Source organism: Pseudopipra pipra, chromosome 3 (genome assembly GCF_036250125.1).
Source record: "Pseudopipra pipra isolate bDixPip1 chromosome 3, bDixPip1.hap1, whole genome shotgun sequence".
Taxonomy (NCBI): domain Eukaryota; kingdom Metazoa; phylum Chordata; class Aves; order Passeriformes; family Pipridae; genus Pseudopipra; species Pseudopipra pipra.
Window position 1 is genome coordinate 70199495 of NC_087551.1, and position 26986 is coordinate 70226480.

The 26986-nt window shown below is 35.0% G+C and overlaps 1 protein-coding gene across 1 annotated transcript in view; it reads right to left on the minus strand.

Moving 5' to 3' along the window:
- Positions 1 to 26986, minus strand: part of FIG4 (FIG4 phosphoinositide 5-phosphatase) — a 59927-nt gene that overhangs the window by 18870 nt on the left and 14071 nt on the right. Inside the window, exons 5-19 of the mRNA XM_064649783.1 lie at positions 26431 to 26481; positions 24996 to 25144; positions 23039 to 23167; positions 21453 to 21553; positions 20844 to 21006; positions 20192 to 20289; positions 18040 to 18173; positions 16056 to 16172; positions 14828 to 14873; positions 13515 to 13663; positions 10602 to 10768; positions 5628 to 5766; positions 2818 to 2876; positions 2077 to 2224; positions 1190 to 1273 (exon numbers count right to left, since the gene is read on the minus strand). Coding sequence (XP_064505853.1) covers positions 1190 to 1273; positions 2077 to 2224; positions 2818 to 2876; positions 5628 to 5766; positions 10602 to 10768; positions 13515 to 13663; positions 14828 to 14873; positions 16056 to 16172; positions 18040 to 18173; positions 20192 to 20289; positions 20844 to 21006; positions 21453 to 21553; positions 23039 to 23167; positions 24996 to 25144; positions 26431 to 26481 — 1734 coding nt within the window. The remainder of the gene's footprint in view (positions 1 to 1189; positions 1274 to 2076; positions 2225 to 2817; positions 2877 to 5627; positions 5767 to 10601; positions 10769 to 13514; positions 13664 to 14827; positions 14874 to 16055; positions 16173 to 18039; positions 18174 to 20191; positions 20290 to 20843; positions 21007 to 21452; positions 21554 to 23038; positions 23168 to 24995; positions 25145 to 26430; positions 26482 to 26986) is intronic.

Sequence of the window (26986 nt, forward strand, 5' to 3'; positions counted from 1 at the left end):
GTAAGGCAGAAGAGTGAAGCCACCTTTTACCCTACTATACAGCCAATGCAGAGCAAGCTTTATGAGTAATATCAGGGAGTCCTGGAATGTGGCTTTAATTGAGATGATTCTCTGTGTCGTAACAATCCCTAAAAATCACAGCAGAGAGATTAAGGCAAAGTGCCTGATAAAAAGGTAAAATAGTCAAGTATTTAATGTAATATCTGAAGACAAATTAGTCCAAAATCTGACATAATACCAAAGCGGAAGAATAAAGCTGCTCCTCAAAGTACCCATAAACTCACAATTCTTAGCAGAGATAAACTGTACAACAATTGAATAGTCTTCCTGTTTATTCCCAGGGAACATCGGTAGCATGAAATTAGGTTCTACTAATGATAAGCACAGTCTACTTTCAACATTTATTGGCAATGAGATCAGAGCACAACATGAGACAGTCAAATGTCCTAGTGTTCAACCGAACAGCAAGTTTCCAGAGGAACTTATAATGTTATGACTGCACAGGGATAGTCATTACTGACAAAAGGTTTCCTTCATATCAGGTACCAAAGATAGAAGGAATTCAGGAAGAGTCCACATAGCCCTTGTGTGATACAGCAGATCAAACACAGCAATGGAATAAACAGAGTAACAAAGCAAGTCCAGGATGCAAAAGCAGCTAAATGAAGCATTCATTTGTCCCAAAAACTGCTGCTGAATTGTTTTATATAATTTTATCTGTAAATATTTTAATAACCCTTTTAATAAAAAAACTATACTGAAATTGGCATTTATTGCTGTTTCAGGATATGTTCTATTTATGAAAAAATTATAATTCCTAAAGACAAGAATATGCGCATTCCTGTCATCTCCAATAGAGAATGAAGTTGACACCAATATGAAGTGATGATCAAATTTTAATAACTTCTGTATATTATAAATAAAAATTTTCTCATGAACTTCACTTACAGGAATATGAGAAAACAGAAAATATTAAACAAGTCTGAATTAAGAATTCCTAGTGTCAAATAAAAATCTCAAATTAGACCTGATTTTCAAAGTGTACAATTACACATTGGTGTATAACACCAATGACTTATGTCCCATGTAACACAGAATGTGCTACAAAGAGACACACATAGAGTTTATATATTTTCTTTAAAATTCCATTACTATTAAATCAAAACAAAATTTCCCATTTCACACTTACCCTAACACGGATTTTCCAGTTTCATCAGGTTTACGAACAGTAAATGGACTGGGATCAATTCCCACATTCTTAGGCATAAAATCTCTGCCAAAATAGTAAGGCAAAACCGTTCATGAGCAAAGTTCAACACATAAAATTTTTAAGTTTTCTGGAAGAACAACCTCTAACATCTATCTTTGATTTAAAAAAAATCCTTATAAAAAGAGATATCAAGTTCTAACTTCACCTTTGCAAGTTACGTATATTAGGTATTTAAAAAGCTTTCAGTTGCATTATTTAGTCCCATAAAACAGCTGCAAATATCACCACTTGCCAAAGATGCTAAAACAATGTGCTTCATTCCTGTGCTGAAGAAGCCCTGTAACTCAGGGCTTCATATATTGTTTTCAAAATGCTGCCAGCACTCAAAAAGGGTCAAAAAGATACATGAAACATAATCTCCCTAGAAGTCTTTAGCTAAAGCATGATTCAGATTATTCTCAGAATATCCAGCTGATTGCTGACAACAAAAAAACCCAAAAATATCTGGCCAGCTGTGAGAACCAGATGAACTGAAGAAAACTACTGTAAAATGAGAGCAGAACAACTAGAAAACAATTGTGTTGAAGGTAGGGTCTGTGATCAGAGTCCACAGAGAAAAGTTAATTTGTCAGCCTTCAAGTGCTCAAACATCAGACACTCCATAATGGAAAATAATTGGAAATTTAAGCACTATTTTAACAGACTTCTTTTAGAGTAACATTTCCATGTAGTACTGTGCCTTAGTTTCGAGAACTTTGCTAAATTTGAAGTTACACATATTTAACCAAAAAAATCAAATGCATGTTTAATTCACACCAAATCAACTTCTAGTCAAGGATTTAGAGCCACAAAACATCCTAATATACCGTGTAGAATTGGTCATTGCCAAGCAGAAGGTCTCATCAAAACTGCTCAACTCATACGGCCTAAAAAACTCATTGTGGATATCAATTTCCTCTTCATATTTGTGGAACTTCTTCACTGTCAACTTGCGTCTGTTTTCAGCACATGTCACTGGCAAGAAAAAAAATAATATTTTTACTAACAATTACTGACTCTTGCAAAAATCTAAAAAAGCCTGCTCACCTAGCCACCCTACCAGGCCTTTTTTTCTACAGTCATATACCCCCTGAGACAAGAAAATATGACATGAAGAAGATGCATTGCATATCTTCAATAAATATACATTATCAACCATCATAATTTCATTTCCCTTCATGATGACAGTTCCTAATAAAAGATGCTTCACAGTACCCCAGAGAACTAAGACATACTAGCTCTACCATGTCATCTGCAACAGGAATGTAACCACCAGCATAGACCATAAATATATGTTAGTATGGAAGCAAAAAGAAAAAAAGAATCAAGTGTGCCCTGGCTCATAAACAGACAGAGGTCAAGTTTTAACCAATTAGGTAGCTCTTGCAACCTGCAGTTGGAAAATCATGTCTCATTAGGAGGAAAAGATAAAAAAGTATTTAGCAATCATTATTTGGAAAGTTTTGGTTTTTTTCAGATTTGGGATCCAATACAGTTAAAAATCATTAGTAACTAAAATTTCTTTTTCAAGATACTCTTGCAAGGCAAGGAGAAAATACAGTTCCTACCTTCATCAAAAGGAAGAGGTAAATGCTTTAGCACACCTGAGGTCCACCAGTAAGTATAGCTACAGGAAAAACAGAAAGATGGTTGATACAGAAGATTTAATCTTGTATCCAGTCTAAACATTTGCACATAACATTTACCCATCCATACAGTGTCACTTCAGCAAATGCAGCTTTAAAATTCAAGCATGAAAGAAAGTAAAGAATTATCCTTGGATGGAGGATTTCAACGGGCCCTTATTCGATTACTTTGCTCTCAGGTTAGGAAATTTAAACACATGAAGCTCTGTACAGGTATGGAGGGAAGAGTAGTTTTGTTCCATTAAAAAAATACATATCAGGTGCCTACCCCTACAGTACTGAAAATTAAAGTCTTAGTACATATAGAAGGTATTTATGTATTTCTTTTGTTCTGGTCTTTGGGGAGGGAGAAAAGAGGCATTTCCTCCCACTTGTTATTCAGATCCTAAAATTTAAAAAAACTGTATGAAGAAATGAAGGTCAATGATAATAAAATCAGATGATGGTCAAAACACCTGCCTTCTACACATAGAAATACATTTTGATGTAACAGCTGTCCTACATCTGAGAACTGTAGGTTGGCATATCTAACAGCAAAATTCAAGCCCTGCTGGAAGCTTATACAGGATTTCTGTAAAACAACAAAGGAAGTCAAGGAACATTCATAAAATAAAGCATGTTTTATCTTTCATTCATGTTTACACATTTTTATTATCTCTTCTCAAATATACTTTAATTTCTTCTCTAAATTATTCTGATAGATTCTTCTATTTCATTATATGGAATGAAAAGACAATTGTCTTCACTGATTTTTATTTCAAATATGCATGCATTCACAATACTGTGAAGGCTGTACTCAGAGTACTAATGTGGTTATCTCCTACTCATGTCAATGTAGCCATCTGGATCAAACACAATGGATATACTCCCATACCCAGAGATAGACTTGTTAGTGAGATTAAGCAGACAGTAAGAACAGGCAGGGAAACACACTTCAGTTCCAAGAACTGTGTGTGTCCTAGACAGAAGGAAATGGTCTTGCCTCTCCTCCAAGTCCTGTATCAGGCCATGCTAAGCAAGCTATTTTCTCTGGTACCTTCAGAAGCTATGCAGACATACCCGGTTCTGCTGCCCGCGTAAACGATAAGTAACACGGCAACACAAAGTTTCCTTTTCGATATTCAGTGTGCTCTCACGTGAGTCACAAATTATATAAAAGTAATATATGAAGCTCATTATTAAATCTCTTCTTTTTAATGGAGAGGTAAATACAATATAGAAAAAGCACAGATAGTCATCAAAAGTAAGTTTCAATGACAGGAAACATCATCTTCCTTCTCTTTCTATATCCTTGATATCACTATGAGTTTTCATTATTTCTTTTGCTGCTGTGCCCAAGGAATCCAAAACAGAGACTGCACATACAAGCAGGAAGAAGTTACATGAAGTACGTGTCCAATAGTTTAGTAGAAACAAAATATTACTTAGAAGAGTTTTTTTCGCCTATTTATTTCACCTAGTTATTACACGGAGGTATCATTTTGTTCATAGGAGGAAACATCTTTGTTTTATACTGCTCAGAAGAAATTCTGCCAGAGTGAAAGGTAAAACTAATTAACAAGTAACCAAAGAGTCTCAATAATTTTTTTTAATATTCCACCTCATTTGAGAACAGTATCTGTGACAAATAAGAGACAGCTGTTTAACAGAGAACAGATGAAAGGGAGACCAGAACATTCTCACATTTGCGATGTATCAACAGAAATAATTTTTGACACACAATAATGTTCAGAACCAGTGGGAAAGAAAATTAATATTGCATGTTTCATGTATGCCTGAAATAGCACTTGGTTGTACGGCTCATATGAGCTATCATCAAGAGAAGTCTCAGGAGCCAATACAAAAGGACTGAAATTTAGGAACAGCCACATCATATGCCAGCTGCCGTGACGGGTTAATGGAATAAGCAGCCAACAGGGATTGATCGCACTGTTTAAACACTTGCAATTTTCCCCAGACAAAAATCTAAATGCAGATATTCAGATCAGCTCTTTGTAATAAGGAGCTTTAAGACTCATGGCATGAACAAAGATAAAACTGTCAAAATTCCTAAGAGATTATTTAGTTGAAAGTCTAGTGCTGTCCTCTTTGTTAAAATGGATTTTTCTTAATGCACAGTATTTATAATCCTCAACAAAATAATTTCACATTGTGAAGCACTCAAACTACTTTAAAATTTTTATACTTTATTACTTCCGTATATTACCATGCAACTACAGTGGAATGCAAATAAAGAAAAGTAGTCTTCAAAACAGGCTAGACATGGCTGAAAGGAAGGTAGAAAGTCATGGGTTTCTTGGTATGCACAGCTGCAAACTAAGTGCAGTACACAGAAAAATAAACAAATGTTATCCTTATCACCTAATCTCAAATTCAACAATTAATAAATCTGAAAATCAAGAACGCACCTGAATACTGCTTAATGAAAGTGTAGTAACTGTACTTCAGTAATTTAGTGAAGCATTTTGCACTATAGGATAGAAATTCATATGAAATTAAACTTCTTTTTCCAGTGCAATAGCAAAAGAACACATTAAAGAAGATCCTTCAAAATACTAACATTCAACATTTTTTTGTAATCTCTTGAAGGTTTTTTCTAAGATGTTGTAAAAACTTAAAAAACAGTAAGCAAGTTTTTGACAGGCTGACTAAATTACTTGATTAACAACAGATGTCTTTTAAAATTTATTAGAGCAATATCAAACAAAACAAAAAACAGAACAGCAAAATACCTTTGCCTGGGCTGTGATGGACTGAGGGTGTTCTTGTGATGCAAATAAAAATCAGTGGGAAGTTCCCAGAGATGTGGTTTTCCTTCTGAGGGCTTGAATACTCCCAGAAAGAGATTGATAGAATCTTGCCTGTCTGCGTCTGTTAGACAAGAGGTACAATTAACACCAGGAACATTGCAGAGCTCAAGCCCATTCAGACATTGGTCCTCAGAGTGTGTATACACTCTGTGTATACTGAGAAGCCCCTGTGACCTCTGGGCTTCAAGCAACATAAATGGAATCTCATTTAGACCAGACTTTCTGCCACACTGCAGTGCATGTGGGGCTGGTGGCAGCACTGCCTCCTTCCTTGGCTTCTCTCCCAGGAGCCAAGGTTTTGCAGAAGACCTCATGCTGCAGCTCAATCTCCCACCTCTGTATAGTAGTGTATGCATGAAGCACGTGCATGTATTTATGCATGTTTCAGGAAATCTGACACATTGTGCTGAACTTACTGCAACCTAAATAACTGAAGAATCATAGAATCATGGAATCATAGAATCGATTGGGTTGGAAAAGACCTCCGAGATCATCGAGTCCAACCCTTGATCCAAATCCAGTCCATTTACTAGATCATGGCACTCAGTGCCACGTCCAATCTGTGTTTAAAAATCTCCAGGGATGGTGAATCCACCACCTCTCTGGGCAGCCCATTCCAATGCCTGATCACTCTCTCTGTAAAGAATTTTCTCCTGATATCCAACTTAAATTTCCCCTGGCGGAGCTTAAGCCCGTGCCCCCTTGTCCTATTGCTGAGTGCCTGAGAGAAGAGACCAACCCCCACCTGGCTAGAACTTCCCTTCAGGTAGTTATAGACGGTGATGAGGTCACCTCTGAGCCTCCTCTTCTCCAGGCTAAGAATGATTTAATGAAATTAAATGGTATCCATACAATACAAGTTTACAACAAAACACAAAAATTATGAATTCTTTGGGGTTTTCTAGCCAAAACATAGTCAGTAAAATGATTAAAATTCACAAACACCTTTTAGTAATTTGGACTTTTTTCCTGTTGGTTTAAATTATTAATTTCTCTTGTCATATTTTGAGCACCACCAAATCAAATAAGGCAGGTGCTAAAATCCAGTAGCACGTACCACTGTAGATGAAGCATGGTAAGAAATGTCATTCATTTATTTCTTTGAAATCTCTCTTCCTGCCTACCCGCAGACAGGATGAGTTACAACAGATATGAAGAAACATTAGAGTCAAATGAGGGCTCAGGGATGGTGAACTGTATAAAGACAACTTTGCAAGCAGAGTCATAGGGGCAGAAGAAGGCTTGCACTCAAAGGATCTTCAGGTATGGGGGAACGTGCGGAGAATTGTGCTCTGTTTGTGCATGTGGAAAGCTCTTCACTCTTATTTGCACGTCAGTAATCATCAGACAAGGAATAGTTCAGACTAGTTCAATAGATAGGGTTACTCCTTCAGTTTTCTCCACATTTCAAAAAGAGTACTATGAGAGTTGAGTGTTCCTTTACCAATACACTCCATCAAAACCATAAAGTCTCAGTACACCAGAAAGCAGGTAAAAAAATAGGCAGAGTCCACAAAACAGTGGTGCGACAGAAGAAAGTTGATTCCTGGCTACCATCCAGGTTTCAGTCAACACATCTTTCTCCTCAGAATTCAAACATCTCTTCCCTCTGTGCAACAAAAAGCATTTTTTACAAACACAAAAGCAGCTGACAAATTAAGTGCTGTGTAGAAATGTGATGACAACAGGATTATAAACAGTCACATGATGTAAGAGGGTAAGACATCAGGAAAAGGGAAAGAAAGGGGAACCTCCTGATGTTGCTTAGCTTTCTTCACTATTTAGAGGACCCTTCATCTGGATTTGGGCCTTTTATTCCTTTTCTATCCACTCATATTCCCTCCAGATACATTTATTGTCTCCAGAGCACTGTTCCAAGAAGACACTTATTTTTCTTTCTTTATTGCTCCTCACCTTCCCATTTTTCTTAAGAGGATCAACTTATAAACATAAACTCTTCTACACAGTAATACTCAAAAGCATATGTAGGTCCTTATAGTTTGCAGGCCGTATTGTTTCTGCAAAACAGTGTCACAATTTAACCAAGACATAAGGAGAGAATGAGGAAGGCCAAGAATACAGTAAGAAAGCTGTGCAGAAAGAAAACTCAGTAAAAAGGTCTGAACCCCCCCAACCAAAACAACCTTGTTGAGAATACTAAGAATTAAAAAGAAAGTAAATGTCACAAGCAGTAAAGTGTATTTTTTCTTCCTGATAAGATATTTAGTGTGTGGCTTAAAGAAAGTGCTGAACAAACCCTTAAGAAAGCTCTCTAAGTGTAGAAACTGGAGGAGCCTTAAAGACAAAAATAATTAACAGGAGCAAACAGGTCAACATTCGTGGTAATTTCTGAAAGCTAAAAGGATAGATGAGCCTCCTTTGTTCATTTTACTGTTTCATCTGCCAGGAGCAGAAGGTATACTGAAATTGTTAACTAAATAATTGTAAAATAATTAGACTGAAACAAGGTAATACAGTTCACAAACCATCTCACTAGTTATATGACAGATGCTAAAATGAAATAAATTTAAATGAAATTTGTTGTGTGAAAACCAGGTTGAATTTAAACTCATACCAATTGAATTAATTAATTCATTGTCTGAAATGGTGTATAGCAGCAGTTCATTAAACCAATCTTACCTTTCTTTCATAGCAAAAAATGACTGCTGTTAAATGTTACATTGCTGAAGGACTCAAACTCTCCTCTGCATTTAATGTTTCAATTATGGAGCTGTGTTTTAAACTTAACAGAATTACAGGACAATGTCTTTCTACCATCTTACTTCTCAACTTATAATTTTAAAGTAGGTAAACCCCCATAATATTAAAGATTCTCTGTGCATAAGTCTTCAAGCTGGCACAAATGTATGCACGATAGTTAACTTGAAAGGTCATAATCCTCCCACTGCATTACATTATTGGTTGAAAAATTTAATCACTTAATTTTGGACAGAAATAGTGAAAGCTTTTGTCTTGCTTTGAAATACTAGCCCAAGAAAAGAGAATACTCAGCTTTTCAGATCAATTTCCTTATCTAGGCAATAAAAAAAGAGAACATGTCAGTGCACTAGGGAATGTAAAAGGACAAACGGGTTTTCTCCCTTCATTGCTATCACTGAATGCTATAATTATAAGCAAGCAAGTAGAAAGACTGCACTGATTTTTCAAAAGATACTGCAATGTACGTGTATACTAGCACATATTTAAGACCATTTGAGAAATTAGGAATTGAAAGGGTCAGTTAATTGAATTAGCTTAAAATAATTTACTGCTCTCAATTTGAGTTTGCAACTGCACCACATGACAAATTACTAAATCATGAGAGATTCAGCACATATGGGACTGTAATGTCCCATGACTAAAAGGTTATGGTAATTAAGTTTACTTTCTTACAGCACTACAAGGTAGTTTTCTGTGTTGAGTCCTGTTTGTGGATAAATAGATTGTTCCAGATTTCAGAAGTTTATGCATGTTTCAACTCTTAACACAGAAGTTTATGACATCACATTACTTTCTAAAAGGCATAAAAGCTAGAAGAATATTATTTGGAACACTATTTCCTAATTTCTCTGACAATTACAAATTAAAGAAAAATGTTAGAATTCAGCTTACATCTAACTATTTCAGTGACTGGCATAAAGGTGAACAGCTTCAGAGATTTGTTCCATCTTCTATGTATCGTGACAGGTGACACTGCAAGTGTGCTACCTTTTGCTCATAACAATTGATGAATTCATATCTTATTGCCAATGCAAACAGTAAGAGGCCATATCACTGAAATAAACAAGCTCTGCATTTCTCAGGCAAATATGATACACGAATTACATGATTTATATTCAGAAAATACTCTGAATGGTGAGCTCTCACATTATGTTACATATACAGAAGCAATAATTTCAGCCAAAAAAATCAGAGACTACAAAAGTATTTCTAGCCTTTGTTCAACTTACTGTTTTAAAGTTCACATAGTCTAATAATTGCAGCCTACTAGGAAGAGGAAAAAAAAGTACTTCCATCCCTGGCTATGCAGCTTTTGTGAAAAAGAGTAATAGAGGACTGACAGTATTTATAACACAGTAGCACTCAATATTTTCCCTTTTGACATGTCTTACACTGTCCTTTGATCAATCTTTTAGACCTTTTTCATGACTTCTAAAAACACTAACTTTTCTTGTTTTGTTTTGTTATTTTGCATAAGGTATGGCTCAGCATTTTTAAAAGAGGTTTCTCCTTAGCAGTGTTTCTCAAAAGAAGGTAGAATACTATCAGTGTTCCAATGACGAGTGATACAAGCTAGTAATGGAGTAAGTTAATGTTTTACAACTTATTTAACTGAAAAAACCAGCTTATTTACTCGGTGGACCTTGATTTTTGAATTTAATTTTGTCTTTTCTACCACAGATTTAAAGTTTGTAGCTCCAATTCATACAAAATAATACATGCATTACAGTTTATTTTTTGTTTTAAGCCTCCAGAAACATCACGAGAAATACTACACATGGAGCCTTCTACTTGTGTTTAGATTTACCAATTTTCCTTCTATTTGCTGAAAACATTCTGTCCAACATTTTAACAGCTCTGTAAAAGCTATCTGCTTCTCTACTGATCTACAAATGTCACTGACAGATTCAGCGCTATATTTGTACATTTTCTAAATAATCCTTATATCAATTCACTAACTTTTAACAAATAAGGCTGCATGCTATAACACAGGATAAATAAATATTTCATCAAATCAGAATACCTATTTGATATCCATCAGATGTTACTGAATTATTTGGAAATTTTAATATAGAGGCTTTCTGTCATAAGATCATAGTATAGATTATTGAAACATCACAAGTAAGATACTTTGAAAATAATGCCTTAAAAGAATGCACTTAAAATTAAATTTACCTGAGAAAGCATTACTGTAATATCTTGAGAGCGTCTGCATAATATCTTTGGAATGCTGAGTCCATGGAGCTATCTTTCTATATGTTTTTACTCTGTGGACAAGCTGAGACCCTCCATATTGCAGAGAAAGTGTGTCTCCATGATCTTCATATAATTCTTCAAATAATCTGAAGGAAAAGCAAAATGTGTCATCTATCAAACTTCTAAATAGAATTTTTTAAAGAGAAAATATAATAAAGTTTTGCAATAATAAAATCTTTCTGCAAATGCAATAAATTTTCTTCTCCTTTATTCAGATAAATATGTGGAAATTTTATTCAGACAATAATTACTAAGAAGGTTTAGACATTGAGATTTTCATTTATTTTTAACATAACAGAACACATTCACACTACAGAGTATGCAGTGCTGTAGATTCAGGGAAGAGATTAACACGTCCCACTAGTCCATGGGGAGAAAACAAACAACATACCTCCCCAAAGCAGGGTATTTTAAAAACACTAAATGGGACAGAACATGTCAATATCTCAAGGGTACATTTTCTGTCAAGTCCACTGGGACTGAAGTTCGTGTAACCTTCCAAAAATCTCCCTAGAGACAACAATGATGGCTCAGAGGTACAAACCAAATAAACTTGACTTGTTGGAAAAGCATATAGCAGCCAGATAACATTTGCTGTAGCTGGAAGATCACGACGTAAGAAGGCGGCAGAAAGAGCTGGCTAAGAACTGACTTGACCGAGGAGAGCTGGCTAAAAAGCAACACAGTCCTCTCGCATCAGGAAGTTGACAGTATCCAAACTGGGAGCAGTTCAAATAGCAAAAATTAAAGAAGCTTCCCATCAATGACAAAAATAAGACAACAGCCTCAGAAAACAAGACTCTCCTAAACAGATGACACCCAGTCTAAAACCAACAGACTGAGAAGTACTTCTCAGAAATGGAGAGTATGGCCTTGCTTGGGCAAGACAATGACAAGGATGACATTTTGCTAAAAGAAGCTGGAATTTTAGTTAGGAGACAAAAAAACAAAAAGGAAAACCAAAAACTGAAAACAAAACCCAGAAAATGTAACCATCAAACGTGGGGAAAAGTATTTCCCATCAGCATAGGAAGACACAGTAACTCAGGCATCTGCACATAATACCCGTAGAAGAAAGAAGTCCTTAAGAAGTGAAAAGGAAGATAGAAACAAACAAAAATAAAATAAAATACCCACCAAAACAAAAAAGAAAAGCATTTCCTTAAGAAAGTTTCCAACAATGGAAACTCCGGACTGTAGCCAGTCAGTGAGACCACATGAGAAAAATAAGAGTTATAAGAAAGACAATTGAAGAATGTGATGAAAAAAATTTAGTTTTTCAGACATGTTATCTAAATTAAGGAAGACAGATTGTTAAAGATTATCCTCTTTGGCCAGTTAGAAGATTGTAAATGAAGAGGTAACATACACAGGAAGCAGATACTTGATGTGAGGCAATGCAAGAAACAAGAATGCAGGAGGTCAAAAAGTGAAAGACTGCACTGCATTGCACTGAACAGAGAGACAGTATAATACATGCTTGTCTTTGGAATCTGCTGCACTATGAAGCAGGATTTCTTAATTATTCTGAATACAGTAATTCAGAAACAAGTATTAAGAGATGACAGAATCTGTTTCAGACAAGCACACATCTAGTGCAATGGAGGAGAAAAAATAAATCAAATGTGGCCAGATAAAGGTAGCTTTTTATGTCAGACTAATAACTACATTTCAGAGAAATAATTAGAAATAAGGTATCAGGAAAATCAGAGACAAAGCAACTACTATAATCATAAGAGATAGTGGTAAGAAATTGAAATCTGGGTGGTTGGGACATAAAGAAGAAAGAGGAAGGAGAGAAAACAGACAGGAAACATGAGACTGTTGCAGCAGAAAGCAACAGAAGAAATCTGGGCTCCCAAAATAAGGGTAGGAAGGGGGGAGGTAGTGACACTTAAGGAAAGACTGTAGAATGCAGCCTGAGGTGCCAAAGTAAGTTGTAGCTGTAGAGGATACCACAGAGTGGATGTAAGAGATCTGTCCACCTCCTAATCCCAACTAGTTAGAACCCAAGAGTCCTGATTGCTGAGGCCCCAGGAGGCTGCACAGCAACTGGTATTAGCAGGAAAAATACTTGTCTTTTCTGACTATGAGTTACATCAGCAATGAAGCCATAAGTTTCACAGTCATGACAACAGCTTTAAGGAATAAAAACAGAGCTCCTCAAGGACTCTTTACTTGTAAATATGCTTCAAACATTAATGTAAGTAGTTCAGTTCACTCTGACTCCCAAAGCATTTCAATATAAATACTGAGTTTTCTTAAATGGTTTGAGGATGCTTGAATAAGTACCACTGATACTTGATCTGAAAGAACAATTTTGTTGAAAAATCTTTCTTCAATAAATCAAAACCAACAAAATTTTTGCAAAGAAAACATAGGAGATAGCAGGATAAGGTATTCTATATGAACACCAGCTTGGCATTCTCCATAAAAGTGTGTTTTTATTTTCACTTTTAGTCAGCATTTTGCCCCAGGCAATTGAAGCAAGTGTAAAAGACTGGAGTGGAGGTTTTGTTACATTTTTTTCAAAGGAAAACTCTTACCTTTAAGCTTAGGCATGTAAAAAGAATAAAGTCAAGTGGTTGTCTTGTAAGAAGACTTGTTAGAAGACTAATTAACATACCTTTCCAGAAGCATGAACTTTCAGCATGACTGGATTTTCTCAAGCTTTCAAGTATGGAAGATTTTTTAAACTTCAATGAATAAATATTATTAATTCATTTCAGTAGAAATAACTATACTTTTCCTCTACCTAGATATAATCCTCCTATATCTCTTGACTCAAAATTAAAAGTTAAAGCCATGACACACATTATTAACATATCTTACCTTACAGCATCCGTATCAAATTGTAAATTTGGTTTATCAATCAATCCCAATGAATAGAGTTGGTATGCCAAAGCACATTTCCCCACCATAAATTGGGCTGTGTTAGTGCGATCTAAACAGTCCACACAATTGGTTCGGAGAACTCCAGTCTGGTAAAGCAATCCAAACAAAAGATTTATCCTTATTAAAAAATTACTACATTCACAATTATTACTTTTTTCCTACTATCCAAGTCTTAAACAATCTCAAACTATGTTTTCACAAAAATTTGAGAAAAGACATTTCTAAAAAATGTTAAAAAGCAGTTCATCTCTAGCAAGCTACATCAGACTGCTGCAATGCCTACTTCCAAAATATTCTTACTTTTATCAACACACAAACTGCATGTCTCCATGCCCTGAAGAAGTAGTTTTTGGGTGTGAGTCATAAAATGTCTTTTCAGAGATGAACTGTGATCCAAATGCTTACATGTATGCCACTGGTGACTATTTCAAATCACTAAAGAAAAAGTAATCATTCTCCTAATACAGGTAAATCTGCAAGACTAACATTAAAAAAATCTAACTAGGATTGATTTCTCTTTTTAAACAGATCAAACTCTGTCTGCTCTGCTGTTTATCTGCCTTCAACAAACATTTACCAGTGACTGGCTAGTAAAGGAATGGTCACATGCTCTCAAACTTACATGAACTACAAAATTATGAATGGCAAGTCAAAAGCAACTAATGCTTCTTAAGAATATGCCCTGTGTTCAGAGTATATCCAGGTACAAATTTGGGACTGTATGGTTTACAGTTTAGTCAGTACTTTTCTGACCTTAAAGAAAGACATGTTTACAGTTCTATTTTCTTTTAGTCATAGAAACTGTAACAATGTACAGAATATTCATCACTGGTGAAAATGCTTCTAGTAACCCATGTTCATGTGTATGAATATGTTACCAGGGTTAGGTATGCTTATTCATTACTTCTTCTGTATAATGGTAAATGATGCAGTTTGCTGCAATGCTGCTGTTTTAACTATCATTGCACTGGACATATTACAGACTAAATAGTAATAGAAAGTAGTTAAAATACAAGCATTTTTCAGACTACCTTCAGCAAAAATACAAGTCAAACACCATACAAGAACTTTACACCCTAATCCCCAACTGGACTTCTAGGATGGACAGTAGCAATACTGCATACTAAATATTAACTTAAGAGCAGTCTGTGAGTCATCAATCAGGTCTTTGAGTGAAACAGTTCACTGGATCTTTGAGAGTGCTGATCTATATCATTATCACTATGAACTAAAAAAATGTGGTTTAGTACCTGCAAGCGACCAGTGGAAACAACACAACCTCCCAGTTCATTCCACCTGAATGACAAACAAAACAGAATGACTCTAAAAAATTTAAAAAAATAACAGATCATATCATGTATTGATCTACTCAGTGAAAAATGGTGACAATTAAAAACCTGACATAAAGCAAAATTGATATCCCTGAATAACAGAAAGCAATGAGAGCTTTATGCAGCAGTAAGATGTTGTATTTAAACCACACTGAAAAATAAAACAAAGGATCTAGTCTTAAAGTAGAAATATCCCAAAATCATACAAAATATTTCCTTTGCTCCCCATAAAAGAGAGTAAGAGCAACACAAGTGCACAGAAACTTAAGCAGGTACAACGCCAATGGCTGGTAAGTAGAGGTATAACATACACTGTAGGACAAGCTGGTTGATTTAAATCTTCTCCCTCATACTGATCCCAGGCATATGCGCTGGATACATCAACACATACAGGCATATTGTCCAGGTCTTGCAATTCTGTATAGGCCTTAACTCTACCTCAGAGCTAGAGAACATGATCCAGAAATCAAAGGTATTTTGAGGTAGAAGAGAAGTTATGCTTGGTGGAAGTAACCCCTGAACTACTGAATATTTTCAAGTTAGTAAGGTTATTTAGTCTGACTAGAGAACTGCTATGGTAAGTCTATACACTACATTTGAGACTCACCAGAGTACCTCTACAGAACAGGGCATCGATGTTAGATCTTGCTCCTGGTAGTTCATCACATCTGCTATACTGCATGGCAGAGAAAAGCTCTAAGAGAGTTTGAGCTCAAACTGTTTCTAAACGAAGATAGGCTAAAATAGCAAGGATGCTCTTCATGTGAAATATGAACATCCATTTGGGTAGTGATGAATTAGATCCACAATATGAAAATGTGAATCAAAGTCTTACTGAACTTCCAATGTACAAGTTATTTTATTTCTGGATTTTCAGAGACTTGAGAGACTTCATCTGCAGCAGCCTAAGCAAATATTTTTTTAAAAAAAGTTTTAAATTTTTTATTTACTAATACCATAAAATCCATAGGTAAACATCGGCAACATTCAGATGACAATTATCTTATTACCATGCCTCAAAAGAAGTCACTTATTAATTTCCAAATTAGTAAGTCTTAAAATAGGAAATAATCTAATAGACAGAAATTCCAAACAGCTTTCCAAGGAACAGATGTTATTCAGTAAGCATCAAATAAATTATAGGTACTTCTCATCTGGACGCAAGATACTGCAGTAGGAATCAGGTCGATTTACAAAAAAACCAGTCTTCTTTACTACGCTTTCTGCAATCACATTCAGTCTGTCAAGGACATTGCAAAGTTTGCTGAGGAGAGAAAAAAAAAAAGACAGTCGAGATACATTAACACTAAAAAAAGTTTCACTATGTGAAGTTTTTCCATAACAAAAATGATTTAAAGACAGACCCACATCACATTTTTATTCATCTAACAGTAATTATGTCTATAATTATATTAGACTTTACAGACTTAGGAAACAGAAACTGACCATATCTGAGCAATTTTGTTTCTTTTTGATAAAACATATTACATAAACTAGAAGTGGAAGATTTAAAAAGTCTAACACTCCTTGACTTTTACATCACACTGATTTTTCTCTACAAAACTTCCTTTGATTCACAAAATATGAATAAGGCAGAAAAGGATACACGATTATGCTAAATCACATTCCCTTGTTTTGTTTGCAAGGTACTGTTTTGTTCAGTAACACTGGCTTCCATGTGTGGCCTTCATGGTGTCCTGCACCTTCTGCTCAGATCAGGGTGTCCATTTGTTCATTATGGGGGACTTTAACTTCTGTTTACTCATAATTTCATTTTCCAGGTTTTTATTGCAGTGTTTAAATTTCAAGTAGCAAAACCAATTATTTATTTTATAAAGACTGCTAATACTGAGATAGAAGAAATATTTTGGAACATTTCCAACAGTACTACTTTCCAACACTTACTTCAAAATTACATCTTAAAACAAATACATCCTCAGTGTTCCTGAAACTGTCAATTTTGTACATAATTTTGTTCCAAGCTCTCAGGTATTTTATATATCTGTACTAGAGTGGATATACTTACATCTAGCATATCTTCTGAAAGGATATCAAGCCTTATTTTGAGTGTTGTTATTTAATCATAACACAAACAATTGCATATACACTTAACTGTGCACAATGCCATTTTATAATATAAAAAGTAGTGTGAAACCATGTCAAATTTCAATGTAACATTTTCACGACCTACATGACCAGCCATATCAACCTACTAATTGCAAACAGCAAATTGTTTTCCACAGCTTTTTTCCCAAAAAATTTTAACTGACAAACATTAATTATATTCATGCCTTTTGACCCAAAACAGTTTTTCCATTGTTTTGCTCAGATTGATATAGTAACAGACACCTGAAATATGATCTAACAATTCTTGTCTTTCTTCATGAATTTCTGGCAATATAAGATACGGTAGACATAAGCATATCAGAGAGCTTTACAACTGAATTGTATGCAACTTAAGAACAGTAAACTATACTTGTAGGTTTAAAATTTTTACACCTTGTAAATATTTCTACTTTTTGGGAAATGTTAATCCTTTTCACATGATTTTACTACCGCATTGTATAGTCAAAAATTATAGAATAAAAAGTTACTGAATTTATTTGTCTTTCTAAGAAACATGCTTTTAATAACCTAAAGGTTTTGTAACATTGAACTTAATGCCCTCATTTCCCTTTGGAAGAGGAAATAGAAAAGGCTAATTGATATGAATTCCTCTGTTTTACTAAATTGTGCAACTCAATAAATTCAATGACTGAAATGGAACACTAACAGAACGCAGTGTTTTGACTAATTCAAAATGAAAAGTGAATGTTGATGGCTTTTTTTTTTATTCTGACTTTTCTCTAAAATTTTCCTGTGTAGAGAATTTCAAAGTTTTCAGGCTTTGTTCCACTTTGCTAAGAAACCACAGAAAACCTTAAAATTCCTTCAAAAAGCTGAGGTTTTATTCTGTTCATGATCTTAATAAAGTTCTCCCAACATTCTAAGCTACACTGAACTGAAAAGTGACACACTCAGCAGCACACAGTCATTTGTATTGTGGCTACAAGCACTAGTTCCCAAATCTTCGTTCGCGAAGCCCAGCCATGATGATGACAACCACTAGTACAAAAAAGGATCTTTTCTACCTTTTTGTGTATTTGGCCATATCCCAGGGTATATATATAATTGCATGCTCTGGGGGTAAAAACTGGTTGAGATATGTTACAGCAGCAACAAGTTCTTCACTAAGAATCCTTTCGTGCTTTCTTTTTTCACGTTCCTTTAGGAAAAAGAAAAAAAAGTTAACATTACAATTTTTATTAACAAATGTATGTAACCCATACACATACACAAATACATGTATGTATATATATAGGAAATTAAAAGTGGAAGCTGTAATAAGGGCAGGTGATTCTTCATAACTAGTAAAATTAAATTAAAAACAGAAGAGATAGAAAAATCTGAGCATTCTAGGTCTTTAACAATTTATCTGTATTAGTAGTAAAAGTCACCTGTTTCAATGACTGTGCATAGTCATTGGTTGAAAAATGGAATGTTGTAAGAGCAAAGAAGAACACACAGAAACAAAAGTGGTAATACAGGTGAAATGGACAAAGATAAAAGAAAAGGAAAAAAGGCAGAGAGGGAAGCATCCCATTCAATTCTGGGGTAAAAGAGTACCAAGATAAATTCTTCTCCACTACTGACAGAAAATGGGGAATAACAGCTCCCATCTCCCAGTCTTGCAATAATTTTTAAAAATAAGAATTTTGTTGCCATTGTCTGAATATACAACATGTTTTCATAGAACCAGAGAATGGTTTGGGTTGGAAGGGACCTTAAAGGTCATCGAGCTCCAACTCCCTGCCATAGGCAGGGATGCAACTCACTAGATCAGTTGCTCAGGGCATTATCCAACTTGGTGTTGAAGCAGTCACTCTATACATTAATATGGTTTGCCTCTCACTCCATCCAAACTAAAACCTATGCTGAATGTGTACTATAGAAACTGCCTTGTCTATGTTAACAGCAGTCTTAAGCAAATAAACCCAAAGAAGTCTAATATATTCATTACTAATTAAAAAGCTTCTAGAACAGACAGATATAAGAGGGTATGGATTTAAAGAAAGAGATGCATTGCCAGCCACTGCATCAGAAGCCCAACGTGAATAAAAGCATATAATGATTCATGAGTCAAGGTCACGTCAGCCCAGACTCACACAACCACAATGGGTTTTAAAAGCTATGGCTCCAAGAGACAAAAGTTTTCATGTCCACAGATACTATCCTAAGTTGATCCCACAGACTTCTGGACAGTCTTAAAAGCACTCCTACACAGGAATGCTTCTAGAAATAGAAATAGAATAGAAATAGGATATAGGTTATTTAGTTGCCATTTATTACAACTTAGAGCTTTAAAAGCCTTCCTTTTGTATTTTACCTATATTTTTATACTAAGAACAGATCCTACAAACACAGAAAATACGCTTTATTTCAACTGAATACAGTTGTATAATATGATAAATTAAATTATCTTTTTTAAAGACTACAAGAAATAAGATATTATTCAAGCAAAACAAATCAATATATTAAATTCAAATGTTGGAACACGCACTACCACAGAAATTGGCTGGATCAAAACAGAAAAAACCACCCCAAAACAAAAACAACTTCAACACAAATACAAGATGTAATGAGAAAAATTACAGTGCCACCCAGAATCCAGGCTTTGTACCACAGCCTCTCACACAGCAGTGAACTCTGCAGCAAATGTGAAGCTCCCCCCAATAATCCAGCCCTGCTGCTGGCATTTCCTGTTAGTAAGCAGCAGATGCTTCAGTTTTCTCTCCCACTCATACTTCCATGACTCTATTAGAGCAGAGTCTTGGAAGCAAACAACAGAAGATAAGTCTTTACCATAATATTTCAAATAACCACCTCTGTCAAGAAGTCTACAAGCCTTGCTTTGCATGGAATCATTATATTTTGGTATTTTTTAGTGGTAAATTAAATTTAGTGATAAATTTATTCGGACTTACATATAAAGGGTAATAGCAAAAATCTGAAAACAATAGTGAAAGGTTACAGTAAGAAGTCTGTAAATGTGGGACTTTTTTTTGCAGGCTGTAGTGGAAGCAACTATGCACTAAACCATGTAGGATGCGATTTATGAAGAAAATATTCCATTTATAAGCTAACATTAGTTTCAAACATAACCAGAATTACAGAGAGACTCTACAGAAATAAGTATAGTATTAAAAATTAGAAACCACATAGAACATACTCAAAATATTGTACCTTCACAAGATTCAATATAATAATAGGAGAGCCAAATCTCTGAAGCATTTGATCGAAGTGAAGAGCAGCAACATGTGCAAAAGGATCTGCTTGGTCCACTGCAACAAATACATATATTCAGGATGATAGTAAGCAATCATTTTGCCTTACAAGTACTCTTCACAAAAGACATACTAATTATCTGGTAGTAATGATACAGTTACATACTTTCCCCTCTTTCCATGCAAAACCTCTCAAAAAAAATTTCTCTTTTCCAAATTGGAGGTGACTTTTTAAACTTTCACAAGATACTTATAAAGAACAATTATTCTGGCCCCATTAATCTTAGCCCAAACATTTTCCACCATTTTCAATAGGTTTAATATTTTATCCACAATACTAAGACAAATGTAGCTAACTTTGTACACAAAATAAGCACAAAGAAATCTCTCAACTTCAAGTAGAAACTTTTCGTATTCCATTTCTGAATGTGAAGTCTAAGATGGAGATTTTTTTCCTAATTTTTTTTTTATCCTAAGTTATGGCTTCCCAAAGCACAAGTGCATAGACGATGACTTCATTTTTGCAACTTCAGTTTTCCCTTATTCTCTCAAATCTTTCTTTAGGTCACAGCACTACCCATCATCTATCACAAAGAATAACTTGTACATACATGTTATGGGTGGCTTAGGCATCATAGTCGAAATATCTTGAGACCAGTACAGAGGGACAGATCCTCGAACCTGAACATAAGAAGAATAACTCCCCGCAGAAAATGACATAACTGAAGCATCATAAAGTATTTGTTCAGTCTCCACTTCATTAGCAACATCTCCCTAAACCAAAGAGAAACACACATATGATGTAGACACAATGCACTTCAGAGCTGCCTGCATCACACAGAACTGATCATTACAAACAGAGCACAATTAAACTGTAAGATACCTAATCACAGTCGTAAAAACAACACTGAAGGTTAAATTCCTATTTGTCCCTAAATGTGTATTATCAAGGGGTTTTTTTCCTCTGTTTGGGAAATAACATTATGTCTAAGTGTAAAAAACCCAAAACAACAGCCAATTCAGAATTAATAAATTTATTATTATTATAACTTCATTATCTCAATAATGTAATGATACCTGTGATAACATTATCTAAGAGCATAATTTATAGCCAAAATCCTAATAACCCTCTAAACCATTTCCATTCTTCAGTCAGTCAAACTCAAGCTTTCATACTGTGGAGCAGGGGGAAACAACTCCCAAAATCATATTTGATTTACCTCAGAGTTTGCTCCTCGTTTCAGAAAGCGTGTTCCAGCAAATTTGCTTGATCTTCTGGCTATCAGAGTGACATATATAGGGCGACCATATATTAACAGTTCTTGAAAGAGAAGTTAAGGTTTAAGTGCCACATGCAATTTTTTGTTCACTTACTTTATGCAAGAAAAATAAATTCTAACAGAGGTGTATGAAACTGCAATAGCTAATTTACTGAAATCACCTTAACAGTGATGAGTATCGCAATTTATTTTGCAGCTGGGAGAGAACATTGTCCTTTTCAACAATAAGTTTTAAGAACTTTGAAAAGGGAATCTACATTACAATACATTAACCACATACACAACATACAGATGAGAAGACACATTTCTATTTTATGAAGTGACAATGGAGGTGAAATAGGTACAAGATACACGTAGCACTGCAAATGCTGCTTTAGTGAATACTGGAATTAAAGCTTGGGAGCTTCTATTTTCAGATCAAGTATATTAGTCACCCTCTAACTACTTGTGTGGAAAAATAGATAAATTCACAACTACTTAAATAACAACAACTGGAAGCCAGAGGCAAACAGGCTACAGATGCAGTGGTGGATTTTTATGGGCTTTTTATATTTTACTAAAAACAAACAGATAGATGCCTAGGGTGACTATCGTTTCCTTAGCATAAGGGAGATGCAAGGAAGAGGAAAGAAGGCATTTGCTCACACATTAAGCAGCTGCAGGTATAACGCTGCTGTGGTCAGATCCACAGCTACTATTTTGTTTAAGTAAGACCACAAATAAATAGCAGCATATAAAAACAGATCTAACTTTCTGCCTGGGGACTAAGCCAATGACCAATAGCCTTACAATTTTAAAAAGGCAAAACTAAATTTTGCAGACATCGCTAACCTTAACTTCATAATTGTATTTCCTTCCCCCTAGAAATTTTATTGACAGGTTTTTAAACTAACATGATACTGTTGATGAATAAATTAGAATGGCATTGTAATACACTGAATTCTTATCATGTAAGATGTTGAGATGACATTTCTTTGGACTGTGACATACATTTGGGCTTTTTCTCCTCCTGCTGCAATATACATAGACCCATGTAACCATTTAAAATAATATATAGTCAAGAAAAAAGGCTTTCAGATATCTTAGTGCTCTTCACACAGAAGAGTTGAAGTTCTATCATCATCTTCACAGAAACAGAGTAAATAAAAGTATTTCTGCAAATCTCAGATACTAAAAAATGTTTTAGAGAAGATTAGTAAGCAAACATTTCTATGTCAGCAATCCAGTTTTTCCTCAAACATCTGAAAAAATACAGCTGAGCCTTAAAATCCTCTCAAGCTCTTAACTGCTAGACACCATGCTTATAAACAGAGCCTCACCGAAAATGCAGTCTACCTGTCAGGGCCTTGTTATAAGAGCATAATCACATTTCTTGTTTAGCATAATACCTAGAAAAGTACTGAAAATAAAAGCCAGACAATAATTCTAAAATTGAACGGTATTTATATGACAAAGAAATAATTCAATGTTCAAACTTTTTTTAAAAAAATGATAAACCAACATTTATTGCAACGGTAAAAGGATACTTGATTGCCCACAGAATCCATGAATAATATACAGCAGCCAGTCACGATGAACAGTATCTCTTACTGCTTCCAGAAGCTTGCCATTCCAGACGTACTTTTCGTAAGGCTTACTGCAAATCCCAAATACACCTAGGAGGTTGTTCCAATGAAAATGCTTAGCAATCAAGAAACAAGTTTACCTGCACTGGACTGTTTTAAAATGCAGATCATTGGATCTCTGTTTTGATTTTCTCTTGACTGTAGCTCAGTGTATCATTTACTCACAGCCCTGAAGTTTGGCAAAAACAGATAAAGCACATGCTGAAGTCCAGCATTTAGGAGGATTTGCAGTTTTGCTATAGTCACTGTCGTGGTTAAGTGCTTTCATACAGATCTTACTGACACTTGAGTACTGAAAAGAAACCTTTGCACAGTAGCACAAAGGGATCTGATAACAAGGGAAATAAAGTTGTGAATTCCAGTTAAGGCTCTTACAGGAGGACTTAACAAGCTTTTCAATTCTGGGTCACCTCTGAAGTTACCCACTAGGTTCTGTAAGATCATGCATAACCCTGTTCCCCTTTACAAAAAGCACATTAATCTGTTTTCACATAATTTAGCGTGGTTTTCCTAATTTACACTAACAGCAAGAAACACAGCTATTGCAGACCTGCAAATTAAAATTCCATTTCTGACAGATCTGGAACCTGAGGCTTTTTCAAAAATCAGGACTGAGATTATAACTGTTACTGAACGGTGGTAGAGGGAATTGAATGAAATCTGAAACTTAAAAGAGAAGAAAGAGGACAAGAACTCTTTTCCTGTATTTTTTGCGTACTTTTTTCAAATGAAATTTCTGGCAGGAGGAATTATATTGCCATAATATGTATGTCAATTATAGCAGACAATTACAGCAGTCAAATGTTCTGCTGCAGGAAAATTCTCCTACTAGAATGCAGGTGAAAATGCAGCTTTTGAACAAACTGTTGATGAAGGAGTTAACACATTCAGAAGAACCTGGTCACAAGCACTTAGCCAGCAGTTTGTCCTCTTTCTTATTGCTAGCAGCATTACTTTGGGAAGAATTTGTTCTTAAAGGACAGGCCACTGTCTTACACATATTCTATGAACAGATATGTGACTAGCACACACTGTTTATGGCATTGTCTTAATTTCCTAATGTTTTCACAAAGACAAAGAAGAGATGATGTGCTTGTAGGGATTCCTGCAGAATCTTGCAGATGAAGAGTCTTTGCAGAGGAGGAATTATTGCTCCTTTCACTCCTTAATGGTCCTTTCTGACATTGCAGTATTTGATAACCAATTCCTGATATCTTGATATATATGTGGGGGTTTCATTCAACAGAATAAAATCCAATATTAAGAATTTCAGGGGAAACTTTGTGTGCATGTGTACGAAGGAAAAGGAAGAAAAAATAGTTTTTCTGTCTGGCTGCTCATCTTTGCACTCTTAGGAATATGTTACATCCAAACTGAAGTCTGTAGTTTTCAACTGAAATCAGTAATTTTTCTCAGACTTCCTGACAGGGATTACTACATCAAGATGATACTAACTTCACACAGTTTCTCTGTTGCCAGTATTCTCCAACATGAAACAAAAAAGATTTATTAGTACTTAATCAGTTATTGCTTCCCCTTCTCTTTGTAACTCATTCCTACTGGGAGACTTACAAGGCAGCTGAGTAATCAATTGCTGAAAAACGTCAGCATGCTCAATCATTTCCCTGAGTTACAATGTAACTTAAAACAATTATTACACAACTCTAGAAATTGCATTACTCAAATTAAAATGTCTGTAAATGGCACTTTACAAAATATTTTATTGACTCACCACTGTTAGGAAACTACTGACCAATAACAGAAGGCCTGAATGTTCCTCAGAAGTAAACTTAAGTGGAACATATTTTAAATGTAGTCATGAGCAACAACATCAGCTTAATTAGGTGTATTTTCTTACCACTTCCCCCCTGTGTTGAAAGTCCTTCATCTTCAAATATATCAAAACTCTCTTGCCGGGTCTGGGTTGTTACAGTTTTTAATGTCTCAAGTGGCATTCTCAGGACAGTAAGATTATACTGAAGGGAGTGAGATAGATCATAGCTGTAACTGATAGACAGTTAACATTTATTAGTAATTGTAGATGCAGAGGAATTTTCTGAAAGCCCTTACTCTCCATCTGTATTTACATTTAGCACCGTACTATTTTATCCATTAGAAAAGACTTCTAAACAAGATACACAGGTTCTGATTCTATAATGGCAAATCATACAAATGATTTCCAAAAGAAGCTTTACAAATACAGCAACTGTTTCCAGTTTACAAAGGCTGAAAATGTGTTTATATATTCTTCTTATGACTGAAAACTAAACATGACTTTCGAACTTAAATCCAAACCCAACCTGAACCATTTTATGATTCATTTTATGGTAAATGTGTTTCTTAGAGTCATATAAGAAGCTTCTCCTTCCCTCTCTACAAACAACCACAGAAACAGTACAAATTCGTCATCTCCAAGCACAGGGAGTGGGCTGGGGGAAGTTATATAATTTTAAGGCTGGGAGACAAAGCATGGAAAAAAAATTCAGGTTTTATACTGTGAAAGAGTTTCTCCATACAAAAGCATGAAATACATATAAAGCTTTGGAAGGTTTTGTCTTCATAGATCCAGCTGTGACAAAAAGCCTTAATTTTCCAAGAGGAAGCATTTCTAGACTAATACACTTTTTGATATTTGCAAGAGGGATTTATTTTGTTTATTTTTTTAAAGTCTTTGGGTCTTCTAACTACTATTGGCAGGTTTGTCACCACACTTCTCCCATTTTTTTGCTGTCCCAAAAATCTCATGTAATAGTAGCTGGGACATAGAAATTTGTCTTAGGTGCACCATTTATGAAACAATAAGCAAGAGAATTGGTAATGCCTAGAAGACCCTATGAAAGATATATCCCATACAGGGTATATCTTAAATAAGGACCTATTTCCTCTATCTTCATTTCTGAATCAGGGCAAAGCTTTATTTTCGGAAAATGAGATCAAGAAAGAAAAAATGACAGGACAAGTAAACCCCTGAAATATAATGATTTTCCAAGACAGAACTTCTGCATACCCTGGTAAGACTAAACAGTCAGTGAAAACAGCAGTATCAGTGCCAACTTTTTACCAAGCCACTAATAGTTCTCTATTTTTTAACCTAATAGAAACTAAAATCCTAACTAATTGGTTGAAGGAGAAAGTAGGTTCAAAACACACAGACAAAAATGGACAAGCAGCATGATCATGTGTCTTATTTCCCCAGAATATCAACCTAAGGATCCTGGGTATCAAAATCAAAACCTTAACTTACAGCAAGTATAAGCACACATTTTTTTAAAGGAACAGTAACTAATACCTACCTAAAATAGAAGTTGCTAGAAAGGTCCACATTTTGAAAGATTCTCAGATACCTAGCAAAATAATGCAAGTTATAGGAAAAATTATTACTCTAACAAGATAGACCACAAGAAGTCATTCAGAGGATCTTAGAAATTAAACTACATATAAATATTGACTCTTGCTCTACGTTCCCTTCCTATCTTACTGTCATTGTTTTGACAGGTAATTTCACTAGAATGTCAGCATTTGGATTAAATAAATCAAATAGCTCTTTGTTTTTTTTTTTTAAATCTACTGTCTTCTCATGGACATACTCTGTTTCTTTAGGCAGTTGTAGATAAAGTTGTAGTTCTATTTTCCACAATTTTTCAGAACTTAAACAAACAAACTCTTAGCAATACTATACAAGAAATAAAATTTTTCAGTTATTCTCAAATAAATAAGAAAAAAATATCTACCTCAACTTGACATAGCATTGCAAATTCCCATAAGAAACTATAACACTGTCTATGAATGATAAAATGGCTGACATAAATATGTAGGTTATGATCCACTGCACACTAAGAGGGGAGACTG